This window comes from Pseudorasbora parva, chromosome 24 (genome assembly GCF_024679245.1).
Source record: "Pseudorasbora parva isolate DD20220531a chromosome 24, ASM2467924v1, whole genome shotgun sequence".
In the NCBI taxonomy this organism is placed as follows: Eukaryota; Metazoa; Chordata; class Actinopteri; order Cypriniformes; family Gobionidae; genus Pseudorasbora; species Pseudorasbora parva.
The window spans coordinates 18664283-18689160 of NC_090195.1; the positions used below are offsets into that span (position 1 = coordinate 18664283).

Consider the following 24878-nt stretch of genomic DNA (forward strand, 5'->3'; position numbering starts at 1 on the left):
ACAATAAAGAGCTATGTCATGATTATACATCTCACTCGAATGCAATTGTCTTATGCTAGGAATGCTGAGACTGCACAATAGCGACATTATGCAGTATACAATCATTTCCAGGGACTTTTGCTGCCAAATGAACATTGCTAAGCTATATAAGTCACAGTGTGTTTTCATTTTATGAAGTCAAAATATTGTTCTCGGAGTCACACACTAAAATTCCATTACGTGCACTTACTGTCCTCGGTGTTATGGCATGATACATCTTCAAGTCAAGCACTTCAACAGACATTTTATGGACTATAAAATTTGCATAAACAATGCAGCGAAGATTTAAAGTGCAACTTGACACCATGACAAAAGAAGATAATCTACCTCTAGGGAAGAGACATGTCTATTGCCTATGAATAATATAGTGAAATCAACCGCCCGGCATACAAGAATTCTGTTATGTTCTACGGTAAGAAACATTCTAGACTAATGCAAAACCGAATATTACTATCCGTATCCATTATGCAAATCATTACATAAGTGCAATGGGAACAAAATGTGGCTTTTTTATGATTCAATGAAAAATCTAATTAAACTGATTCAGTGCATTTGGTTTTGACATGATTGTGAATTAATGACAACAAAAAAACTAACAACTGATCAACATCACTAAAAAAGCTAATGTGAATACAACCATTTTTAACAAGATACATACACTTATATAACTAAATATGGAGGACAGTAACTCCATATCCAGTTAATTCTTCAATTAAAATTAAGAAACCTTCATGTGTGTTGCTTTTTACTATGAATAACTAAATGTGTTATTTTAGGTTCTCCGTCTTCCATCATTAGCCTCTGCAAGCATTTATCCACCAATTTGTCATTTTTGGTAATCAACGAATTTGGACAAGCATATTAGTTTTCATCATTATGGGCCTTTTCAGCTCATCGGCTGCTAAATTAAAGTTTTATTTCAGGGACTTGGAAACAATCCCGGCTAGATTACTGTAATTATATGTATGCAGGCCTGTCTCAATCTCATGTCCAGATTGTTCAGAACATGCAAGTGAGATTTATATAAAGAATCAAAAATAAGATCACATATCCTCTATTAGAATCCTATTAGATATTAACAATAGAGTCAAAATGTATTTTAAAATGTTGCTTTTAGTTGCTTAAAAGCAGATTATTTGCTGAAAAGAATTTTTAGAATGGTCTTTCTCCACAATATATTTGTAAACCCCTTCATGCATATTCTATGAAAGCTTCCACCACGGATTAAACAATAAAAAAAGTAATTGCAACTTGTCATGTCACAATTATGAATATCTCGGCATTCTGACTTTATAACTTGAGTTTATATATTTCATAGTTGTGAAAAAAAGTCAGAATTATTCTCACAATAGAGACTTTATAATTCAAAATTCTCACCTTTTTCCTCACAATTGGAAGAAAAAAGTCAGAATTGCTAGAAAAAAAGTTGAGTTTTCTCCCCTTTTATTAAGCAAACACAGTATTACAGATAAATACACATAAAACTAAAGCAAAAAACTAAAATAAACCATGAAAATGCAAATACCAGACAAATAAGATTACGAAAAAACAAGAAGAAATGCATTATACAAAAGGAAACAAATGAACAAACAAAATAAATAAAAAAGCAATATGAACATATAAAAACATACACTTAACACTCACAAATATATATATACATACACACACATATAAAACATAGACTTAACACTCACAAATATATACATATACACACACACACACACACACACACACACACACACACACACACACACACACACACACACACACACACACACACACACACACACACACACTGTACTCCACATCCAAGTACAAAGCAATGAAAGTATGATGTTATTTATTATTTTTACCAACAAAACAATTATTTATGAAGAGTTTATATCTTGCAATTCTGAGAAAAAAAGTGAGAATTGCGAGATTATAAAGTCAGAATTGCACGATAAACAATTAATAATTGCTAGAAACTGTAAATAATAATTGTGAGATTTTATAACACAAGTATGAGTTCATATCTCTTTTTTTCCTCACAACTACAAGTTTATTTCTCACAAGTCTGATATTCTTTATTTTTTCTCATAATTCTGATATTTTCCTGACAGAATTGTACGATATAAACACAGTTGCGAGTTATAAAGTCCAAATTCGGAGAAAAAAAAAAATCAAGTGTGAGATTGTGAGTTGATCAGTGAGTTGTGAGAATTTCTTTGTTGAGATTTTATAGATTTCATAGATTTTTTATCTCACAATTCTGAGGGGGCCATAATTCAAAAGCCAGATCATAATTCTGACTTGTAACCTCACTATTCTGACTTTTCAAGTTTAAGTTTAAGTTTAAAATCTGAATTCTGAGTAAAAAAGGCAGAAGTGTGAGATATAAACACGCAATTGCAAGAAAAAAAGAGTGAGATAAAAAGTCACAATTGCCTTTTTTATTTATTTTTTATACTGTGGCAAAAAGCAGCTTCCATAATACTCTGCCCTCAGGTCATGCAATCAACTTCCTTCTGTCCCACTCATGCTGTAAGGAAGATTTCTCAGCTCTGCTCACATCAGATCCTCCTCCTCCTTCACTGGCACTTTTAAATCCAGCTTAGAGGTCCATTTTTATTCTCTAGCTCTCGATTCCATGTAACTTTTTTCCTTTCTATTATTTAGATTTTATCTGACTTGACATGGAAATCCCTCTCTTTGCGACAGCCTGATTTTTATACCCTTGAAATGTAATGATACGTTATAATGTGGATTCAAATGTTTGGGGATATTAAAGTGTATAGAAACGTACAGTCAAAACAATTAACCTGAAAAGCTAAGCAGGAGTGACAGGAGTTTAATCTTGCCATAATTCCAAATTACTGACTAATTTGCTGCTTCCCGGCTTGTTCTTAAGTCAAATAGTAAAACGGTCTTCATGCAAACAGAAATGGCATGTGAAGGCTTCAATAATCTCTCCCAAAGTGCTTATTCACTTTGGCGACAGAAATGTAAATCACTAGATTAACCACAAAATACTGTTCCTTATATTCCATCTGCTTCAGCCTCATCTCCACCCTCCCCTCTGAGTCTTGGTATAGGATGGAGAAACTCTCGCCATTACAATCGTACGATACCGTGCCCTGATTTTCTTTTGTCATGACAACGGGAGCACTGACACACCAAAAAGGCTGCTTGGCTTCATCCCATACAGTGAGACTGATCATGCAACAGTCCTGGAGACACCAATTACACCATAAAAAGAAATAAATCCTTACATAAGTTTAGAAGTAAAGTACTGTGAATTAAAGAAAAGTGTGGTGATAATGTACCTTGATAGTTCCATGTAAAGCTTCAGTCCTCCAAGGCAAGCTGATACCTCCAACCAGATGAGTATTTAGGGATCTGTTATTCTCGCTGATCAATTCCAGTGGAAGATAACCATCAGAAATCTGATCTGGAGAGTAAAAAGGAGGATTTATGCACTATGGAACATTTATGGTTGTCTATCAAAGATAAGATACACAGTGGCCACAAAAATAATTGAGACAATTAATTCTTAATTTATGAACACTAAATTGCACACTTGTATCAATGTCTCTGCATTAGATAAAAAATATAAAAACAAAATGTTATTTTATTTTTTATTTCAAATCATTTAAACCAAAAAAAATATGTTTAGTGGATGTATGAGGTCAATCATAAAGTATCCAAATACCTTTTGTCTTCATTTTGAATAATATAAACTATCATTAATTTTTCATAAAATTATGAAATCATATTATTATTTATCTTTTTTTCTTTTTCTTTTTTTTTAAGGTTTATGAAAAAGTATCTTATTCTCACGAAGGCTTCGTTTATTTTATCAATAGATACAGTAAAAACTGTAATACTGTGGAAATTACTGTAATTTAAAGTCAAGGCATGGACTCCACTAGACCCCTGAAGGTGTGCTGTAATATCTGGCACCAAGACGTTAGCATCAGAGTCTTTAAGTTCTGTAAGTTGTGAGGTGGGGCCCCCCCGGATCAGACTTGTTTGTTCAGCATATCCCACAGATGCTCGATTGGATTGAGATCTGGGGAATTTGGAAGCCAAGTCAACACCTTAAACTTGTTGTTGTGTTCTTTAAACCATTTCTAAACCATTTTTGCTTTGTGGCAGGGCGAATTATCCTGCTGAAAGAGGCCACAGCCACTAGGGAATACCATTTCCATGAATGGGTGTACATGGTCTGCGACAATGCTTAGGTAAGTGGTATCGTGTCAAAGTACCATCCACATGGATAGCAGGACCCAGTGTTTCCCAGCAAAACATTGTCCAAAGCATCACACTGCCTCCGTCGGCTTGCCTTCTTCCCATAGTGCATCCTGTTGCCATGTGTAAAGTAAAAGATAACATGATACATCAGACCAGGCCACCTTGCTCCATTGCTTCGTGGTCCAGTTCTGATGCTCACGTGCCCCCAGTTGGCGCTTTCAGCAGTGGACGGGGGTCAGCATGAGTACCCTGACTGGTCTGCGGCTATGCAGCCCAATACGCAACAAACTGCGATGCACGGTGTATTCTGACACCTTTCTATCAGAACCAGCATTAACTTCTTTAGAATTTGAGCTACAGTACCTCGTCTGTTTGATCGGACCACACAGGCCAGCCTTCACTCCCCATGAGTATCAATGAGCCTTGCATTGACCCAGTCGTCTATCCATCACAATTTGGTCCTTGCTCAAATTCTTACACTTGCCAATTTTTCCTGATTCTAACACATCAACTTTGAGGACAAAATGTTCACTTGCTGCCTAATATATCCCACCCACTACCATGTGCCATGATGAAGAGATAATCAGTGTTATTCACTTCACTTGTCATAATGTTATGCTTGATCGGTGTATTATCTTTAATGTAATTTATTCCTGTGATGCAAAGCTCAATGTTTCCAGACTTCAGTGTCACATGATCCTTCAGAAATCATTCTTATATGCTGATTTGGTGTTTAATAAACATGTCTTATTATTATCAATGTTGAAAAAAGTTGTGCTGTTCTTTTTTAGGATTATTTGATGCTTTAAAACCTTTTAGGATGAATAAATAGCAATGAGTGACTTATTAGGATGATATATGATATACACTGTAAAAAATTATTGTAAAAATATATTTGTTTAATACATATATTGCCATATTTTATGAAATATTTCTAGATAATGCTATTTGAGCATCAAGTTTAAGACAGTGTTAATAAAATATTGTCAATACATGTTGAAAATACTAGAAGGTTAAAAAAAACGTCTGAATTTTGCTTAGAGCAGGCAAACATTGATATAATTGAGAAGCTGGTGCCATCTACTGTTGAGCATCTACATCAACTCCCAGGGTACCTCAGAGTAAAACTGGCCAACTGCTCAATAATGTGCTTATATGGTTATCATTTAATTGGACTTTGTGCACTCTATAATAATAACAAATATATAAATGTACCTCTCCTGCAAAACAGCTGGGAAAAGCGGTCAGACATGATGACTCTCGCTGTATTGTGCAGTTCAATGTAAGCAGTGTATCCATGGAGACCATACTCCGGGTCCACATCATCAAACAAAGCACTGACTCCAGTTGCTGTACATGGACTAGCAGTATGAAAGAGGGATAAGGAAGGAAAAGAAAGAGATTAACTATAACGTTTGTCAATTTACATTTTTGTACTGTCAGACTGTAATGACAGTATGTAATAGAGACAGTATAAGAACCGATGAGTCAGGGCTGTACACAGTCCCCAAATTCACCAGAAGATGGCGTTATTACACCACCAAACTATACTGACGGTGATACATGAGTCATGACTGACATTTAGGTTCCGACAAACACAAACACATCTGTGATTAAAAGAGAGTGAGAAGAAAAATTTACCACAGGGATTTTTAAAATTGAAATACACATCACATTTTGTGAAGTATTTAAGTATTTGGTATGCCAGTGTCATTAAAAGGGGACAATGCAAACAGTCTTTTGTAAAGAGAGATGAACCTGAATAAAAGGTTTTACAAAGAAGGAAATAAAAGAATACCTGATGGACGTGTGAAGACTTCTTTCCACAAGTTTGTGAAAGTGCAGGTTTACTATGACGAATGCAATTCCACATTGGTCCTGTTTAAGAAGCACAGAGTTGTTGGATTATAAATTAAATATTATTACTAATACTACTATTACTACTACTATTAATAATAATAATTATACATACAAATTTGGAATTGTAAGATTTGTTTGATAAAAAATACAACATATTATTACAATTTAAAATATCTGTTTTCTATTGCCTGAAACGGAGAATCTATTTACACTAAGTGCAAATGGCCCGCAGTGTTGGCAAATGTATGCACTAATGCCACCTATTCACGTCTGGTTGTGCCAGACAAAATGACAGAAGACATTGATTTGTACACTGCAGCAGTATAGGTGTAAAAAGTGTGGCAAAAAGTTGACGCAAATGTACCCGAGGTTCGAATACGACTTTTGCAGAACTCACTCTAATCCATTTTCCCATCACATTTCCGATCGGAAAGGCATTTTTTTTTCAATAAAAATTAAGAAAATATTTAATATATTCTAATATATTCAAAATATTCTATTGGAAATAAAATTTCTAACGTATGTTTATCGGTTAGGGGTAGGTTTAAGGATGGCTTAATTTATTGTACCAATAAGGCAGTATTTATTTCATAATTTTAACAATCATAAAGTTTGCAAACTATTTAATGTACAACAACACTTAGGTGCAAATATTATCAGCCACTATTTATAAGTATAAATATCATCTAACAAGCGTAAATAGCAGAATGCCAGGAAATGCTGCCATTTTCACTTATTGTAAATAGAATCTATTTAAACAGTGTAAATTGCATCTATCACTATTTGCACTCTGTCTTCAGTGTCACATGACCCTTCAAAATCATACTAATATGCTGATTTGATGTTTAAGAAACATTTCTTATCAATGTTATAAACAGCTGTGTTGCTTTACATGGGGAAAAAAACTATTTAGTCAGCTACCAATTGTGCAAGTTCTCTCACTTAAAAAAGATGATGTGATTTTTAAAGACTTTATTTGCAAATTATGGTGGAAAATAAGTATTTGGTCACCAACAAAAAAAGCTAAATTTCTGGCTCTCACAGACCTGTAACTTTTTCTTTAAGTGGCTCCTCTGTTCTCCACTCATTACCTGCAATAATGGCACCTGTTTGAACTCATTATCAGTAAAAAAGACACCTATCCACTCCAAATTCCACTATGGCCAAGACCAAAGAGCTGTCAAAGGACACCAGAAACAAAATTGTAGACATGCAACAGGCTGGGATGACTGAATCTGCAATAGGTAAGGAGCTTGGTGTGAAGAAATCAACTGTGGAAGCAATTATTAGTAAATGGAAGACATACAAGACCACTGATAATCTCCCTCGATCTGGGGCTCCACGCAAGATCTCACAATGTGGGGTCAAAATGTTCACAAGAACGGTGAGCAAAAATCCCAGAACCACATGGGGGGACCAAGTAAATGACCTGCAGAGAGCTGGGACCAAAGTAACAAAGCCTACCATCAGTAGCACACTACTCCGCCATGGACTAAAATCCTGCAGTGCCAGACGTGTCCCCCTGCTTAAGCCAGTACATGTCCGGGCTCGTCTGAAGTTTGCTAAAGAGCATTTGGATGATCCAGAATAGGATTGGGAGAATGTCATATGGTCAGATGAAACCAAAATATAACTTTTTGGTAAAACTTGTTGTGTTTAGAGGAGAAAGAATGCTGAGTTACATCCAAAAAACACCATACCTACTCTGAAGAATGGGGCTGGAAACCTCATGCTTTGGGGATGTTTTTCTGTGAAGGTACCAGGACGACTGATCCGCGTAAAGAAAAGAATGAATGGGGCCATGTGTCGTAAGTATAAGTCATAAGGTTTTGAGTAAAAACCTCTTTCAATCAGCAAGGGCATTGAAGGTGCAATGTGGCGGGGTCTTAGCCTAGAAATCTAGACGCACCCTAGCGGCAGCAAATTTAATTTGCCCGCAAGTGTCGTCTAGGAACTCTCAATACACGTCTGAGCTGTATTCCTCAGAATCTGGACGGGCCAATCACATCGTGTATAGAGTCAGCGGGTGGGGGCCATAATGACGACGGCCGAGTTGTCATTGCCCCAAAACATCACTGCTCTAGAGGAGATCTGCACGGAAAATGGGCCAAACTACCAGCAACAGTGTTTAAAAACCTTGTGGTGACTTACAGAAAACGTTTGACCTCATACATATAACAAAGTATTGAGATGAACTTTTGTTATTGACCAAATACTTATTCTCCACCATAATTTGCAAAAAAATTATGGTGGCCTCTATCATCTTTTAAAATGGGAGAGCTTGCACAATTGGTGGCTGACAAAATATTATATATATATATATATATATATATATATATATATATATATATATATATATATATATATATATATATATATATATATATATATATATATATATATATATATATATATATATATATATATATATATATGTTTATTCCACACTGCACAATTGGAAAATACCTGCCAAAATCCCAAAGTGACGCCCTGTCCAATATATAGCATCTTGACAATCTTGTCAGCAACACCCAACTCACTGTGTTCTCCTTGAAGCTTTATTTTGGACATAACAGATTTCCAGCCCGGCCTGAAAGACACAAGATGGAAGCAACTACATCACTCACTTAGGTTGAAAAAAAAGGTGTATCTTTTGTATTTTTGGCATCTACCACACCTGCAAGGAGCAGGGCAATCGAGGGGCACCCGTGACACTCCACGAAGCTCAAGCGAGGTGAGCTGGTTGAAAGGAGGCCAACTGACAGCGCCCCAGAACACAAAAACAGCCATACTGCTGAAAGAGGCATGAGACTGCTCAAAGGTGCTCCGCCGTCCTCTCCCATCAGTCACTGTGATCTCCCATGTAATGCACAGACTCCTGCCAGACACACATGACACAAACCCCATCTGACACCTCTGTTCTCAGAGTATTTAAGGGCAATGCCTTTTTTGTTGTAGAAGTGGGAAATTATACAAGATAAAAACTAGATATAACACACACACACATATATATATATATATATATATATATATATATATATATATATATATATATATATACACAAGTACATAAAATGTATCATAAAAGAGAGGTCTAAGCAGACAAAAATAATGTTTCATCTGTATATTTGTCTTGTTTTCCAGTAAAAAAAATAAAATAAATAATCTTGAACATCCCTTGAAGATACACTTATTTTTGTGTTTAATGTTAAATATAAAAATAAAATTCATTGTTTTGAGATTCAAGCTTCATGATTAAATGTTAAACGATAAAAGATTGCAATCCTGTTCACAAATGACTACAATTCACTATATCTATTAAACATTTGACAAAATTCAAATCTGCATTTCCCTGTTAAAAATGACACTTAAAATATTTGCCAAATTCACTTTTATAAGGTGTTTGAACACAGATGTGTGTCCTCAGTTTGTGTTAACAACCAGCCTATAATGGTAAAAAAAAACAAAAAAACAAAAAACAATTATAATCCCCAACAATCATTATCTACCTTTTATAACACACTGTTTCATATTTCCCCTTAGACTGGGTAAACCCAGCCTGATCTGCCGGCGATTTGATTTCGCCCTGCAACTCAGTCTGAAAACCTGTATATTAATTTCTACTGCTTCTGTTACACTTTTGCAGGAAACAATAACAGACTGGCTTATCTGGCACGCTGGTGGCAGGTTTAACATGATGACGGAAGCGATGGGTCGTTGCCCGCTGATCACGCTCTTGTGGTCTGATTGATTGAAGGACTATCCAATTACGTACAGCGTCATTTGAATAATGCTCGTTTATCACGCCTTTTGTGCAGTAGAAAACACAGAGCAGACATTTTACGCATCTGCTTATTAAAAAGTTACTTTCATATTCATTATAGTAGTGAACATCAGCTCGTCAGGCGAACGAGACACATCAGTGTATGTATTACAAATGTCAAAGCGTAGCATTTTGAAAACGGAAAAAAGATATGCCTTGTAACCTGAAATCGCCTTGTAGCTATACTGTTGTTTATTTTTTGTATTTTTTATTGCGTGTCTCTTTAAATGGAAATGAGCTGGTGCTCCCCTCCCCCTTCCAGGAGAGGGCTCATTCTTTACACGAGCTTCGGATACTCCATCAACAACAACACAGGTGAATCTCACTCAGCCTAAATGTTAGAAATAACCAGTTGTGGAGTGCAGACTTACATGTTTGAACCAGAGTCAGGCACAGATGGAGAGAAAAGGTTTCAACTTTTAGGCGTCTGCACCTTGACATTTGCATTACATTACAAGATTATATTATTGTAAACGTAATGTGCAGCTGTTAATGGGGCAGCAAAGATATGATAGATACGAGAGAACAAGATAAGCTTCTAATAATCGTTTAGTGCACAAACCATATGAAACACTTCAAATCAGAGCGACACTAAGAGCTTATGCACATCCGGGGTGCAGAATGATGTTCTTAAAGGGTTAGTTTACCCAAAAATGAAATGTATGTCATGACCTAATGTTGTTCCACACCCGTAAGACCTCCATTCATCTTCGGAACACAGTTTAAGATATTTTATATTTAGTCCGAGAGCGTATGCAAGTGAATGCACACTATACTGTCCATGTCCAGAAAGGGAATAAAAACATCATCAAAGTAGTCCATATGTGACATCAGTTGGTTAATTAGAATCTCTGGAAGCATTGAAAATACATTTTGGTCTTCTGTTCCGTGTTTGTTTTCAAACCTCAAATAAAGATTCAAATGGTCATGAATCAGTGAATCGATCAATGATTTGGATCGCCAATGTCACGTGATATCAGCAGTTTGGCAGTTTGACACGCGATCCAACTCATGAATCAATAAGCTGATTCATGACCGTTTGAATCTTTATTTGAGGTTTGAAAACAGACGCATGAAACGAACTATCGTGTGATTGGTCATACATTTAAAGTGGGCTTGGTTAATGCGGAGAAATGCAGATGATCGGCACCTGCTTTTCTCGTGAAGTATGAATGTACTGGCCAGAACGAACTTTTTTCTTGTTCTTGCCACCTCGAGAAAACAAACAAATTGCTTTGTTCTTGCAGAGTATGCGGGAAATTCTCTATGCAGGAAAAACCCTGTATAACATTATAAATCACCAAAACCCAACCTCCAGTGATCTTACCAGAACTTTGGCAGTAAGACGGGAAGGCGCAGCGCCGAAATCTGATCTCAGGCAGAACTGTTGCAGTGGCAGATACCATAGACGGTAAGAGATGTGCAGCCAGAAGAAACACTAGCGGTTCACCCGCACATGTTAGCGCTCATTGTGCTGATTTACTGTTTGGCAGAGGCAATCCAGATTTATTGTAGGTGAAATTATAAACAGAACTGACCCCGACTGACTTTTTTCAGTAATTATAATTACATATTATATTGTTTAGTTGTCTATTCTGACTTTTTCTTTTTTAATTCTCAGTTACATTCTGAATTTATCCAGAATCTTTGAGCTCTATTTGAGATAATACATTTTGAACCGTTTATTATTAATTACATTTATTAAGCCAGTATAAAGCAAAAATCTAATACAGTTTAGTTAATAAAAATGTTGCCAATGAATATAATTTTAAAATTAAATATATAAAGGTTAAATAAAATAAAATTAAGCAAATTTGACAAATTTTAAGGGTGAAAATAAAAATAAATTAAAAAGGTACTAACTTAAGCCAAAGTATCATAACAGAAGGCTGCTTAAAAAAGTATGATGATAATAATAATAATAATAATAATAATAATAATAATAATAATAATAATAATAATAATTACTCTGTATCTAGTTTTCCTGTAAAAAGTATCCTAATTAATATTAAGACAACATACAATTACTTGAGAATCAAAACTGTGATGTTGAAATATGAAAACTAAAAGATTCAGTTAATTGAAAAAAAGATGATTATTTATTGATTATTTTATTTTAATTACTGTCAATAACCTCAGTAAGTTAATTTAGAGTAGGGAAATATTTGTTTGGCAAGATACAAGCAATGAATGAGATTAATTCTGAAAGATACAGGGCATTAGGTTGGGGAAATACTTAATATGATGCATCACGTGTGGGCACTGGCACCATATGATATCAATTAATGCTCTAAAACAAGATACAAGCAGAGTCCCAGAGAGATTAATAGCTGTTGTTTGTGTCTGAAAGTCAGTGGAGATGATTATTACCGAAGTAAATCTCATCCTCCAGTGTCTTTGTAACTGAGGAACCTATGGGGATTTGTCTGGGCAAGAGGTAGGGGCCAAGCAATTTATTTTTACAATTCACCCAGCCTTCTGAGAGGACCACAATTATTTTCATTCCCCCTGTATGCCACACGCTCTTTGAGTCGAAAAATTGAGTGGCCCGGCAGCTCTAATCAGAGGTTAAGACAACAGCACGCCGTGGCCTGCAGATCATCAAGCGTGTTTCCGTATCCCATCGCCCAGGAGCACAGAGCAAATCTAAGACGCTGACTCTCACACTCACCTTTAATAAGCCCAGACACTGCAGGAGGGAAAAACACACCTTGACATATATTTGATGGGGAATATGCCATCTTCAACAGATCAGGTCACAACAAAGACGTTATTTTGACTACAGAGTCTTGCTGCATATTACTAAATGTAGGGAAATATACAGAAAAGCAGTTGAAAGAAAGAAATCAAAACAACTAGAAATGGAGAAACTAAACTACAACTAAACATTGTGTGTGTGTGTGTGTGTGTGTGTGTGTGTGTGTGTGTGTGTGTGTGTGTGTGTGTGTGTGTGTGTGTGTGTGTGTGTGTGTGTGTGTGTGTGTGTGTGTGTGTGTGTGTGTGTGTGTGGACACTTCTGGTAAAAAGTTTGAGAACGGTCAGATTTCTAAAAATGTTTTTAAAGAAGTCTCTTCTGCTCACCAAGGCTGGATTTAATTGATCCAAAATAAAGCAAAAACTGTATTACTGTGATTTTAAAATAACCTTTTTCTATTTGAATACATTTTAAAATTCAATTCATTTCTGTGATTCAAAGCTGAATTTTCAGCATCGTTACTATAGTCTTCAGTGTGACATGATCCTTCAGAAATCATTCTAATATGCTGATTTGCTGCTCAAGAAACCTCAAGAAACATTTTGTACAATTTGTATTTATTGTTATGTATTGAATTATTATTTTAATAGAAAGTTCAAAAGAATATATATATATATATATATATATATATATTTGAACGACAATACAATGTTGAAACTTTTGAATGACAATGCAATGTTACAAAAGATTTCTATTTCAGATAAATACTGTTCTTTTGAACCTTCTATTCATCAAAGAATCCAAAAAAAATATTATTATTATTTTTTACATAACTGCTTTCAATGCTAATTAAACTGCCTATTTAAACTGCTATTTTAAAAGCATAACTGCTTTCAAATTAGAATGACTTCTAAAGGATCATGTGACACTGAAGACTGGAGTAATGGTGCTCAATTCAACTTTGCATCAAAGGAATTAAAATATATTCAAATAGAAAACAGTTATTTTACATTTCAATTATTGTATTTGATGCAATAAATGCAGCCTTGGTGAGCAGAAAAGGCTTCTTTAAAAACATTTTTAAAATCTTACCGTTCTCAAACTTTTGATGATTTCAAGAGCCACTCATTTTAAGATCATCCATTTATAACTAATTGTATTGGTCAACACATTTGTGAATACTCACATAAACTAAACTAAATTTGCAATAATCTCTAACCTTAGGATTTCCTCTGTATGACGTGGCAGTCCTGAATAAGGGTCGATGCGTTGAAGTTTTTTTATCCACTTGTTCACATTCAGGCCGGCAATTTCTTTGAAGAAAGTGTTTCTCCAGTACCCCTTTGGCCTCTCCTGCACACCTAGCAGGCCAAGATCACGTATCATATGATCTTCTTGGTTGGCTTTCTTCTTTTTGGTATGTTCACGCATATAAAACGGATACCACATAGAACTGCAGGGACATCAAAATGAGAAGGAAATGATTTTGATCTTTCCGCTTTGAGAGACAACAAAAAGTTCTAAAATAAATGGTCGGAAGAAAAACAAAATCACTCACTTGCTGTTTGACAGTTCATGGAAGAGTTTGTTGACAAAACTAATGCAGAAAAGAGATCCGGAATCCAAGTATGAGAGAATCCTGAGAATAATCTCTGGTGGCATCCTATTTTAAATGATAACAAAATAGATAAAATGACAGTCAGACAGACAGACAGATACAAATAAATAAAATCTTGTTTAATATGTATAGGATAGAGGATGGATGAATGGATGGACTTTAAACAAACAACTATTCTAGTGAGCCGAGCAAGAGAGTCACGGTGAAGCTAAAATGTACCATGAACTTGCCTTTCTAAGGAGTTTTTACAAGTCTTTATTGTGCGTTTGGATGTCATTCTGTGGAGTGATGGGTTTTGTACTGCCCTTTTTGTTTCTCTGTTGAGAAAATAAAACACAAACACAGTGAAACGATCTAGCAGAGGCAATAAAATATGAAATGGAAGATAGGAAAATAACCAAGAAAAGTAACAAACAACCTGGACAAGGATTTTGATTTAATAGTTGAGTGTTTCTCAGCATCTGGTTTCTGGGTCTTCACGGATTGCCAAGACATAATCTGTATCTTTTCTGAAACGTGTTTAAGAGCTTCTCGATTTGTTATCCGTTCAGTCTCGCTCTTCCGGCATCTCGCTGTCAAGGTAACCATGCAGCGCGTGGCCGCGCAGGTGCACTGCACTGCCAACCGCTTTAATCGCACTACACACCGGCCACATCCTCAGCTCACAGAGACTGGTTTATTTGAATGGTGGGTATATTAAACAGTTCAGCGTAGAATTAAAACATGTCATCCTGGAGAAAAGCAAAACGTTTCTGAGTTGTCGCTTCAATGTTTTTTTCTACTAACAGGTGATGTAAAAATCTGGATAAATACTCCCTCCAACAGGCCTGGAGCGGAAATGTAAGTTAGTTAGCCTAATCGAGAGCTTTTTAAACCAGGACCCTCGAACCAAAGGGTGGGCCCCCAACAACTATGCAATTTTGTCATGTTAATATTATATACAATTATGAATAAAACATTATAATTGTGTGTTTGAGACATGTATTCTAATGCTGCTGACTTGTTTTTGTAATCAGGCTCACACAATTATATAAAAATGTATATTTATATTTATTGGCCAAATGTTAGGAAGGTGGTATAAAATCATCATATGTTCTTGACATTACACAAAAGTTTGAAAAAAAAATCCTTGGCTTAATCTATACAACAAAATTAATTAATGGATGTGAATATGGATGTTGAGCTTTAAACAAACAAATAAATAAAATTGTGTTTTAGATAGATAGATAGATAGATAGATAGATAGATAGATAGATAGATAGATAGATAGATAGATAGATAGATAGATAGATAGATAGATAGATAGATAGATAGATAGATAGATAGATAGATAGATAGATTTTCCCTAACGTTCCCATTAAGTTATAAAAACTTTTTCTGAATGTTCTAGGAATGTTGAAGATAGATAGATAGATAGATAGATAGATAGATAGATAGATAGATAGATAGATAGATAGATAGATAGATAGATAGATAGATAGATAGATAGATAGATAGATAGATAGATAGATAGATAGATAGATAGATAGATAGATAGATAGATAGATAGATAGATAGATAGATTTTCCCTAACGTTCCCATTAAGTTATAAAAACTTTTTCTGAATGTTCTAGGAATGTTGAAATGTCCAGTTTGTGGAACGTTGTATTAACGTTCTCATTAGGTTATAATAATGTTAAATAACGTTCTTATAAGGGTGTGGAGTATGATGAAATAAAATATTCCTGTTTTCTCCTTTAAAGTATACTTGCTTTGTTTATTGACATCTTATTCTTTCTTATAACAAGGTAAAACCACTTTTATAATTGACTTTTATATTTATATTACATTTATATTTAATACATAGTTTACTAGATTTTTCTTCTAATTGTAAAAAATATATCGAAAATAGCATTTAAGTGTCATTAAGTTGTCTCTGGATATACAAATTATGTATTTGAAGTTTGAGAAAAAAGCTGTATGACTAATTTGTAATGACTAATACTTTTTTAAATGTAGTAACGTTTTTAAAAGGTTCCACTAACAATGTAAGAATAACATTGTTAACTAACTATTGTTAACTTATGTTTATAGCTAACGTTTTTAGAACGTTACTCAATAGCAAATAACATTGGCACAACGTTTTAATAACATTACTGAAAAAAGTTTTTTTTGATAACTTTGAGAGAACTTTCAGAAAACGTTAGCCAACGTTCTGAGAACGTTCCCTGTTAGCTGAGAAGAACCTTTAATATCCAAAGAACCTTTCCATTGCACAAAAGGTTCTTTATAGTGCAAAAAGGTTCTTTAGACTAAAAAATGGTTAGAAAAAAAATTATTCTTTAAAGAATCTTTCACAAAACAGTTCTTTGGGGAACCAAAAATGGTCCTATGCATCGCATCACTGTGAAAACCCATTTTTGGTTCTTCCTGGTATACCTTTATTTTCAAGGGTGTACATAGAAAGATCAAGAACTCAATCACTCTTTCTTATTAATGGTTGTAAAATATTTTACTTGACATTTTAATAAAGCCGAAACTAGATAAGGGAATGTTTGTATATGGCGGTCTAGGCGATCTGAAGAGTGATGGTGGTCTGCTGCCTGTCAGATTAAATAGTCATATAACATTCACAATAATTCACCGTTTCATGTGGTTGAGGAGAACTCTTCTCTGTGGGTATGAACAGCTCTGGGCCTCGTGATACAGGTCCAGTGCCCACCCAGCTTGACATTTGATGTTTTCTTTCTTTCACTCGCCCTTCTGCAGGCCCTAGGTCAGCCACTGCTCTCAGATACTCAATGTCAACCTCCACAGAGCCTGTCACTCTCCACCCACAGTGTGATGCTTGTCAAACAAGGTGCACGGAGAGTCTGATGTTGGAGGAAGGGTGATGTTGACTATCTGTGAACATGCATGATCTCTCGGTAGTTCACCAGCACTAAGCTGGTGTTGCAAGAGAAGTTTACTTGGATTGTATTTTAAAACTGTCGTTCTGGCTATTATGCTAGAATCTTTGATAAAATATGGTTGGGATCGCATTGATTATTATAAGTCTCCCAAGTATCCTAAAAGTCAAAAACTATGTGAAGTGCCTATTATACTTCTGATATAAAGATGATGAGTCATTCCATTATGAATTAAAGCAGTATACCCATTTCATTCTTTAGAAGCTGTCTGCCATGATCGTCTTACATAATATTTCCAATTAGCAACTTTGAAGAGTGAGGAAAAGTATTAATTAGGGAGGTTAAGAATTGGTTCAGTGGATATAACATACTGAGTAGACCTGTCAAACCCAACATTACACTTTATACACTCTACAGCAACTCCAGAGCTTCGCTGAAAAGCTTTTTAAAAGATAGAAACCACAGAACTGAGACGAATGGTGATTGGGCATATGCATGAAACCACATGTTTTAACAGCTTTGTTTCCCCTTATTTATCTGTTTAACATAATTTCTGTTTGATTTTAGGAGTTTCAGTTTTCAATTTGTCTTCATCAGAAATTAAATTCAATTAAGAAATTCAATTAAGTTATTGAAGAAGTGCAAACACATAGGTTGTAGCTCACTCTGATTTTACTTAGATCTTTAAGGCAACTATTAAACTTTTACATTTAAATGTTTTAATTTGTGTGTGTGTGTGTGTGTGTGTGTGTGTGTGTGTGTGTGTGTGTGTGTGTGTGTGTGTGTGTGTGTGTATTATTTGAATACACACACATACATGTATATATTTAAGACCTATTTGCATACTTGCATATATATATATATATATATATATATATATATATATATATATATATATATATATATATATATATATATATATATATATATATATATATATATATACATACATACATACATTAAAACGTCTTAAATATATACATGTATGTGTGTGTATTGCATCTGTATACATAATAATTATACACAGCACACACTCAGAAACTATGTAAACACTTATTTATTTATTTATTTTATTTTTTTGGGTGTGATTAATCGCGATTAATAGTTCCACAGCCCTAGTTTATTTACAACAGTTGTTAACCCACAAACATAGAGATGATCCTAATCATAGGGTTGATGAGAGGATCATATCACTTCTTCTCCACAGGGTGGAGCACACGATTTTTGTCTGACTTTCAGGGCATTCCACCTGGATGCTGATATTTCTACCGTGCATGTCAAATTAATTACTGATATTAAGGTATATAATATCAGCTTCAAATTCAAAACAGGATTTCTAATCCTGTATGCAAAATTGTATATTTGCTCTTTGTATGGCTATGTAAAATAATACAGACGCACCTAACAAATCTGGCAGCGATATCGCAAACAAACACTTAAATGCAATTATCTGGTCGTGCCTGAGTTTTATGTTCTGAAACGTCCGCTCCAGAATTATTACTGTACTTGAAAAGAAGGGATGGGCGTGAAGCGCCCTCTAAAAAGGATGAAGGAGCAATTGCTTTTCTCCACTCTTATTGGGTGCGCGCTTCACTCCTTCTCAAGACAGCTGAAGGAGCAGGCACACAGAATACACCTAACTATGGATTTAACAGGTAACAGAATGACAGAATGAAATAGAGAGGAGGCTAAAGAAAACAAATAGAAATAGATATTAAATTGCATGATAGTGGTGTTGTTCTTATTGATTGATTTATTTCATTGCAAAGGGTATGCGATGATAGAAGTGATAGCCTATATACTACAGGGGAAAATATAACTGGAAAACTTTTTGAAATCGTGTTAATATGCGTTAAGTGAGCTAAACAATGTTTAACCTTGTATTTTAGTCGAGATTAGATGTTGCGTATCGTTGCGCAATTTAATATCGCCAAGTCTGATATTGATAGCATATGTGCTGTATAGCTATTTACTGAGAAATTATTATTCGTGTACTGTTATTGCTTTGAAAAATATGTTTGTTCTGATTTCTCGTTTTTTCTCATTCAGGAAACATTGTGCAAATACTCTTGAGCACATCAAACTGATGCGCATAGACGAGAAGAAAAGGAGTGTGTGTGACGGTGAGTTACAGAGAGCGAGTAAGTGAGAGAGAAAGAGAGAGAGAGGTTAGTCTGAACCAGGTGATAGAGCCACATCAAACCTCCAAGGGGCTGCTGGTTAGATCAGTTTGCACAGGATTCTTGTTCCGATCATGGTGCCAGCAGCCTGTCCCGGACCCTTTGCCATGCTGGCTCTCGCCTTTCTCCTGGGATGTGGCATAGGGCTCTGTCTTGGCCAGAATGACACGGAGCCCATCGTTCTGGAGGGAAAGTGTCTGGTGGTGTGCGACTCCAACCCCTCTTCTGACGGAGGAGTCACCTCTTCGCTTGGGATATCTGTGCGCTCCGGTAGCGCCAAAGTGGCTTTTTCGGCCGTCAGAGGGACAAACCACGAACCTTCGGAGATGAGCAACACATCCACGACCATCTATTTTGACCAGGTCAGGTGTCCCGTTGATGACTTTGTAATCACAGGAACTGTAGCTCGGGAATTGTAGCCAGAAACTTGACGAAGTGACATGTTTTTATTATATTGGACGAATATACATTTTAACCAATTAATTTGCGTAAATCTCTTTTGTAAGTCTCTAATTTCCCCTCTGTGTAAATATTATTTAGGTAAATCTATCCAGTGTTTCTCAGACATAAAGTGTACGGCTAATTATCGCCAACCAATTAAAACAAAAAATAAACTTTGTATAAGGTTAACAACAAGCGAACTGTGTTTAGATTAACAGTAATTTACCCGCGGTTATTAAAATAGACCTGTAGTAATTACAACTGACCTGACGTGTTGGCAGGTTTGGAATGCGCTTATGGCAAGCCGATTTAACATGTAAACAAATGTAGTGAGATCAGAAATGTATTTGTAACCATTATGATATATACTATAGTGCCTTATAAATAAATGCTATCTAAAAAAATAATAAAAAATAAATAAAAATAAAAAATAAAATAAAAACCTGGTATAACTGGAACTGATACTATTAGCTGACTACTTACAAATAACTAAATAAGCAATAGTAACAAGTAGCCTAAATTAATCATTTAAAATCTAATAAAAAAAAACTGGTACAACTGGAACTGATGCTAGTAGCTGACTACTTACAAATAACTAAATAATAAAAGTAACACCTCTTATTTCCCCCTGTGTAAATATGATTTAGGTAGCCTAAATGTATCCAATGTTTCTCAGACATTACGTGTACATAAGGCTAATTATCACCAACCTTTCACATATAGCCTAATAGCCTAAATTAATACTTGTAAAACTGAAATATCGACCAACAACAATTGTAATACATACTTAAAAATGTATTGTATGTGGACCACATATCACCATAGAATTCAATGGATGTTGCCAGAAACAATAAAATGTTATTTCTCACAATTGGAATATCTATAGAAAAAAGAAAAGAAAAAAAAGTCAGCCTGCTAACAAAACTGAAAAAGATACTCATTATTGATTAAAAAGTAATATATATATATATATATATATATATATATATATATATATATATATATATATATATATATATATATATATATATATATATATGGTTTATGTTGGTTGTAACAAATAAATGTTAAATCAGCTTGCCACACTGCGCTCGGAAGATCCGCATGTGTCCGTGTAAAATTGCAGAACTAAAAGTACAGTAAATGTAATGGAAATCAACACATTTCCATTTGCTAGTGGATTTGTAACTCGTCATGTTGCTTTTGTTTCAGGTCTTAGTAAACATTGGGAATCACTTCGACCTAAAAGCGAGTGTGTTTACCGCGCCACGCAGAGGAATTTATAGTTTCAGCTTTCATGTGGTCAAGGTCTACAACAGACAAACCATACAGGTGAGCAGAGCGGCATATTCCTTTGCACAAATTACTATTGCAGTCACCTCTCATGCTGTGCGTTATTTATGAACCCTCGTGGAAAGCCGATTCTCTGCTTTCAAAGGACTAAAGTGCGCTGTGTTCTGTTATTCAGGTTAACCTGATGCAGAATGAGTACCCGGTCATATCTGCCTTTGCTGGGGATCAGGATGTCACGCGGGAGGCGGCGAGTAACGGAGTTCTACTGATGGTCGAGCGCGAGGATCGAGTCTATCTCAAGTTGGAACGAGGGAATCTAATGGGCGGATGGAAATACTCCACGTTCTCTGGATTTTTAGTCTTTCCCCTATAACTGACTCGCTAACGTGTTCCTGCGAGTGATATTTACAGGAGACCGAGGAAAAATGAGTATCTGTTCTTTGAACAAAACTGAAATAAGGCAAAACTGCATATGGGAGTTCCCGCCTTTTTTGGCCGCAGCGAATTTTCAGTCGCGATTGTTCTTGGATTTTATCGATTGGAAACAATTCGCAACTGACAATTACCTGGACCACTATATAAATGAGAAGATATTTAAGACGAAGACGAACTTCAAATCCCGAACTAGGTGTATTTATCAGTGCTTTATTTTGTGTTTGTATAGCCTTAATGATCCGGCTTCCGTCCAGTGAGGTGTGTGGTGTGGAGCTGCGGAAGTGCTTTATGGCCCCAAAGCATTTTTGCACGAATGGAAGATTCCTGTTTTGTGCTGTCAATGATGTGTCGTTTGGATGCTGAACATACTGAAAATATGCCAAATGTAGGCCACCTGCTATACAGTGATTATTAATGAGAAAAAAAAAGAGAGAAAAAAATCATATATCAGCCAATGGAGAAGTCTTAAAACTTTTTGCTAGACATCTATCTAATTTATAAAAATACATATTTACATTATGGTGTGTTCTACATTCCGGATAATAAGTAGCTTTGATTGATTTAGTGTTCAGTGACAATGCTCACAAGATGTAAGTTGTGGAAAAAGAAAAGTCCCTATATAATGTTCCGCCTAATAAAATATTGTATTGTAAACATATTTACTCAATCTTTTTTATTATTAACGTTGATTATTTTTTTAATGAATGATACAATTCGTATTAATTAATCGCGCATGCGCAAAAGGCATTTTTCTTTGCTTGACTGCGATGAAAATAGATTTGCAATAAAACGGCGCTGTCCATGGTGCTGAAGCAACACCCGGACTGCAGAAATCTTCTCAGAAGTCTCAAGACTGGATGATAAACAATTGTGTATGCTGCTCTAAGTACATTAATACTTTTTTGCGACCTTTAATCATTGTCTGTCCTTTAGCAAAAACACAAAATATTTTCCTAAAGCCTCCCCGATTACTGATAATAATGATACAAATATGAATGGACTGAAGCAAGGTGATGTTAAATTAGCCTTAGCTTTAACCACTGCTGGCCCATAGGCACGCACGCACGCGCGCGCGCGCGCACACACACACACACACACACACACACACACACACACACACACACACACACACACACACACAAAGAGAGCTGATACAAAAAGTGAACATAAAGATTAACTCATAACTGCGAACAGACATAAATGTATCCCTTTAGTTTAAACATTAGTTAGACATGTAATTAGAACAGAAATAACATGTGGCCCTGTATTCTCTCTCTCTCTCTCTCTCTCTCTCTCTCTCTCTCTCTCTCTCTCTCTCTCTCTCTCTCTCTCTCTCTCTCTCTCTCTCTGTGTGTGTGTTTGTCTGTAATATATATATATATATATATATATATATATATATATATATATATATATATACACACACACACAGAGAGAGACACACACTACAGTGGTGTAAAAATATTCGCTGGTCTATGGTTCATCAGAAATTCTGTTTATTCATTAAGGGAAGCTGGTGCATAAGGTTAAAATTCATGCATGCAAATTGAGGTCTCCAGCTCTGTTCTCAACAGACTAAAGATACAAAATGTCTATGGTATTAGTTAGATCATAGATCTTACAGCATAACCATTTTAAAAGCGTTGCAAGTTGCAAGGCATGGCTCACATGCTTCAAAGCAAGGCACTTCATTTCTGAGTGCTGAACTGTATGTGCACATGTGTACTGGACTGTGGCATGAAGGGTAATTTAAGGTGTCAGTATTTTAATAACGGCTGTCATAAGCCATAAGTGTACTGAAGAGCTAGGGTGACTGTGTCTCTTTCAGATCCACTTAGTTTTAAACCCGGTATAGAGTGCATAGGTGAATATAATAACACATATATTATAATAGATTTAAAAATGAATGATTCATTATGGTTTAACATTGTCAAGCATTGACATTTAAAAATAGAAAAGCAAACTTCAATGAATTTCTCATTCTGAGATCTGAGAGTCTTTTGGCATCAAGAGATTTTATGTGTAATATCCTTTCGGTCTTAATATGAATTTTTTATTTTTTTTATTTTTATTTTTTAATTGCTAAAAGCATTTGGATCAAAGCTTTTAAATAAAAGGTTACTTTTTTACCTATAAAAATTCTTCTGAAATGAACTATTAATTAACATTTTAGAAAAATATCCTTCAAGTGTCAGTGTTTTCCAGGTCAATGCGACATCCATTTTTTTTTCAGAGTGAGAGAAAACAATTTACAAAAATCTTGCTGGTTTCTTTCTGTTTTTGTTTTCATCATCATATAAATATATATTTATATATATATATATATATATATATATATATATATATATATATATATATATATATATATATATATATATATATATATATACATATATATATATATATATATATATATATATATATATATATATATATATATATATATATATATATATATATATATATATATATATATATATATATATATATATATATAAATTAGGCCCCCCTTATAGGCACATTCCCATTCTAGGCACACTGAAGTAATCAACAATACTATTTAATTAGTCGTATACATAATTTATATTGTGGTTGTCATGGAGTTATTTATGATAGCAATATAAGTTCCTAACCTCCCCTAATCATGAAAGGCAGCTGATGACCTCATGTAGCTCCGATCTCTGCACTGCTATTGGTTCTCAGACAGTGCATAATGAATGTAACAGGTAGATATTATTGGCAGGCCTCATTATGTTGTATTAGTTTCAAAGAAAGCTGGAGATAGTTCTCTACTGATAAAATTGATTGTGGGATGAGCAGCCTGTTGTTTGACATAGACATATACACAGCCCATTAAAGAAGTTAGATCATAAAACACCCGGCGCAGTAAATTAGTGTACTCACAGGCATTTTTATGCATGCACAGATGGCCAAACGCTGTGTATTTTTAATTGTGAGAGAAAAAAAACTGCAGCACCTTAAAATACTGAATTCTGTATGGAAAATATGGTTTTCCGTTTATGGACACAAAAAGAGTTTTTCTCCAGAAGGACAATGCTCATTAACTTCCAAAGTGGGCTGATTTCAGAGCTCAAGTTTCATACAGTAGATCCGGCATGATCATCAATCTCCCAGTTATCTCTCAGCAAGACACACACTTGAGCCATTTAGGTTCTGGAACTGCATACTAGTCGTAAATAATATTATCAGTTGGTTTAGGGTTTTAAAATCGACATGAAACGTAAGTTGCAACAGTCTTTTCTTCCCTATAGTGACGTATAAGAGAAACTGATCTTGAACAAGAAAAAATGGAACGGGACTTGATTTTTGTCCATTGGGGTTTGATTGGACGGTTGTGGTTTGCTATTGCTGT

The 24878-nt window shown here is 35.0% G+C and overlaps 2 protein-coding genes across 2 annotated transcripts; one reads left to right on the forward strand and one right to left on the reverse strand.

Annotated features, from left to right (window-relative positions):
• Positions 1 to 2307: 2307 nt before the first annotated feature.
• Positions 2308 to 15010, reverse strand: fbxo15 (F-box protein 15). The gene is made up of 10 exons (XM_067435030.1): positions 14687 to 15010; positions 14499 to 14585; positions 14209 to 14313; positions 13870 to 14103; positions 8810 to 9010; positions 8599 to 8722; positions 6071 to 6150; positions 5488 to 5633; positions 3345 to 3469; positions 2308 to 3248 (listed from the first exon to the last, which is right to left on the reverse strand). The coding sequence occupies exons 1-10, from the start codon at positions 14854 to 14856 to the stop codon at positions 2979 to 2981; spliced, it is 1542 nt and encodes a 513-aa protein (XP_067291131.1). The 5' UTR covers positions 14857 to 15010; the 3' UTR covers positions 2308 to 2978.
• Positions 15011 to 18679: 3669 nt separating this feature from the next.
• Positions 18680 to 22163, forward strand: cbln2b (cerebellin 2b precursor). Its single transcript, XM_067434641.1, has 4 exons — positions 18680 to 18811; positions 19206 to 19698; positions 20990 to 21109; positions 21246 to 22163. Exons 2-4 carry the CDS (start codon positions 19411 to 19413, stop codon positions 21441 to 21443), a joined length of 606 nt encoding a protein of 201 aa, XP_067290742.1. The 5' UTR covers positions 18680 to 18811; positions 19206 to 19410; the 3' UTR covers positions 21444 to 22163.
• The last annotated feature ends 2715 nt before the right edge of the window (positions 22164 to 24878 follow it).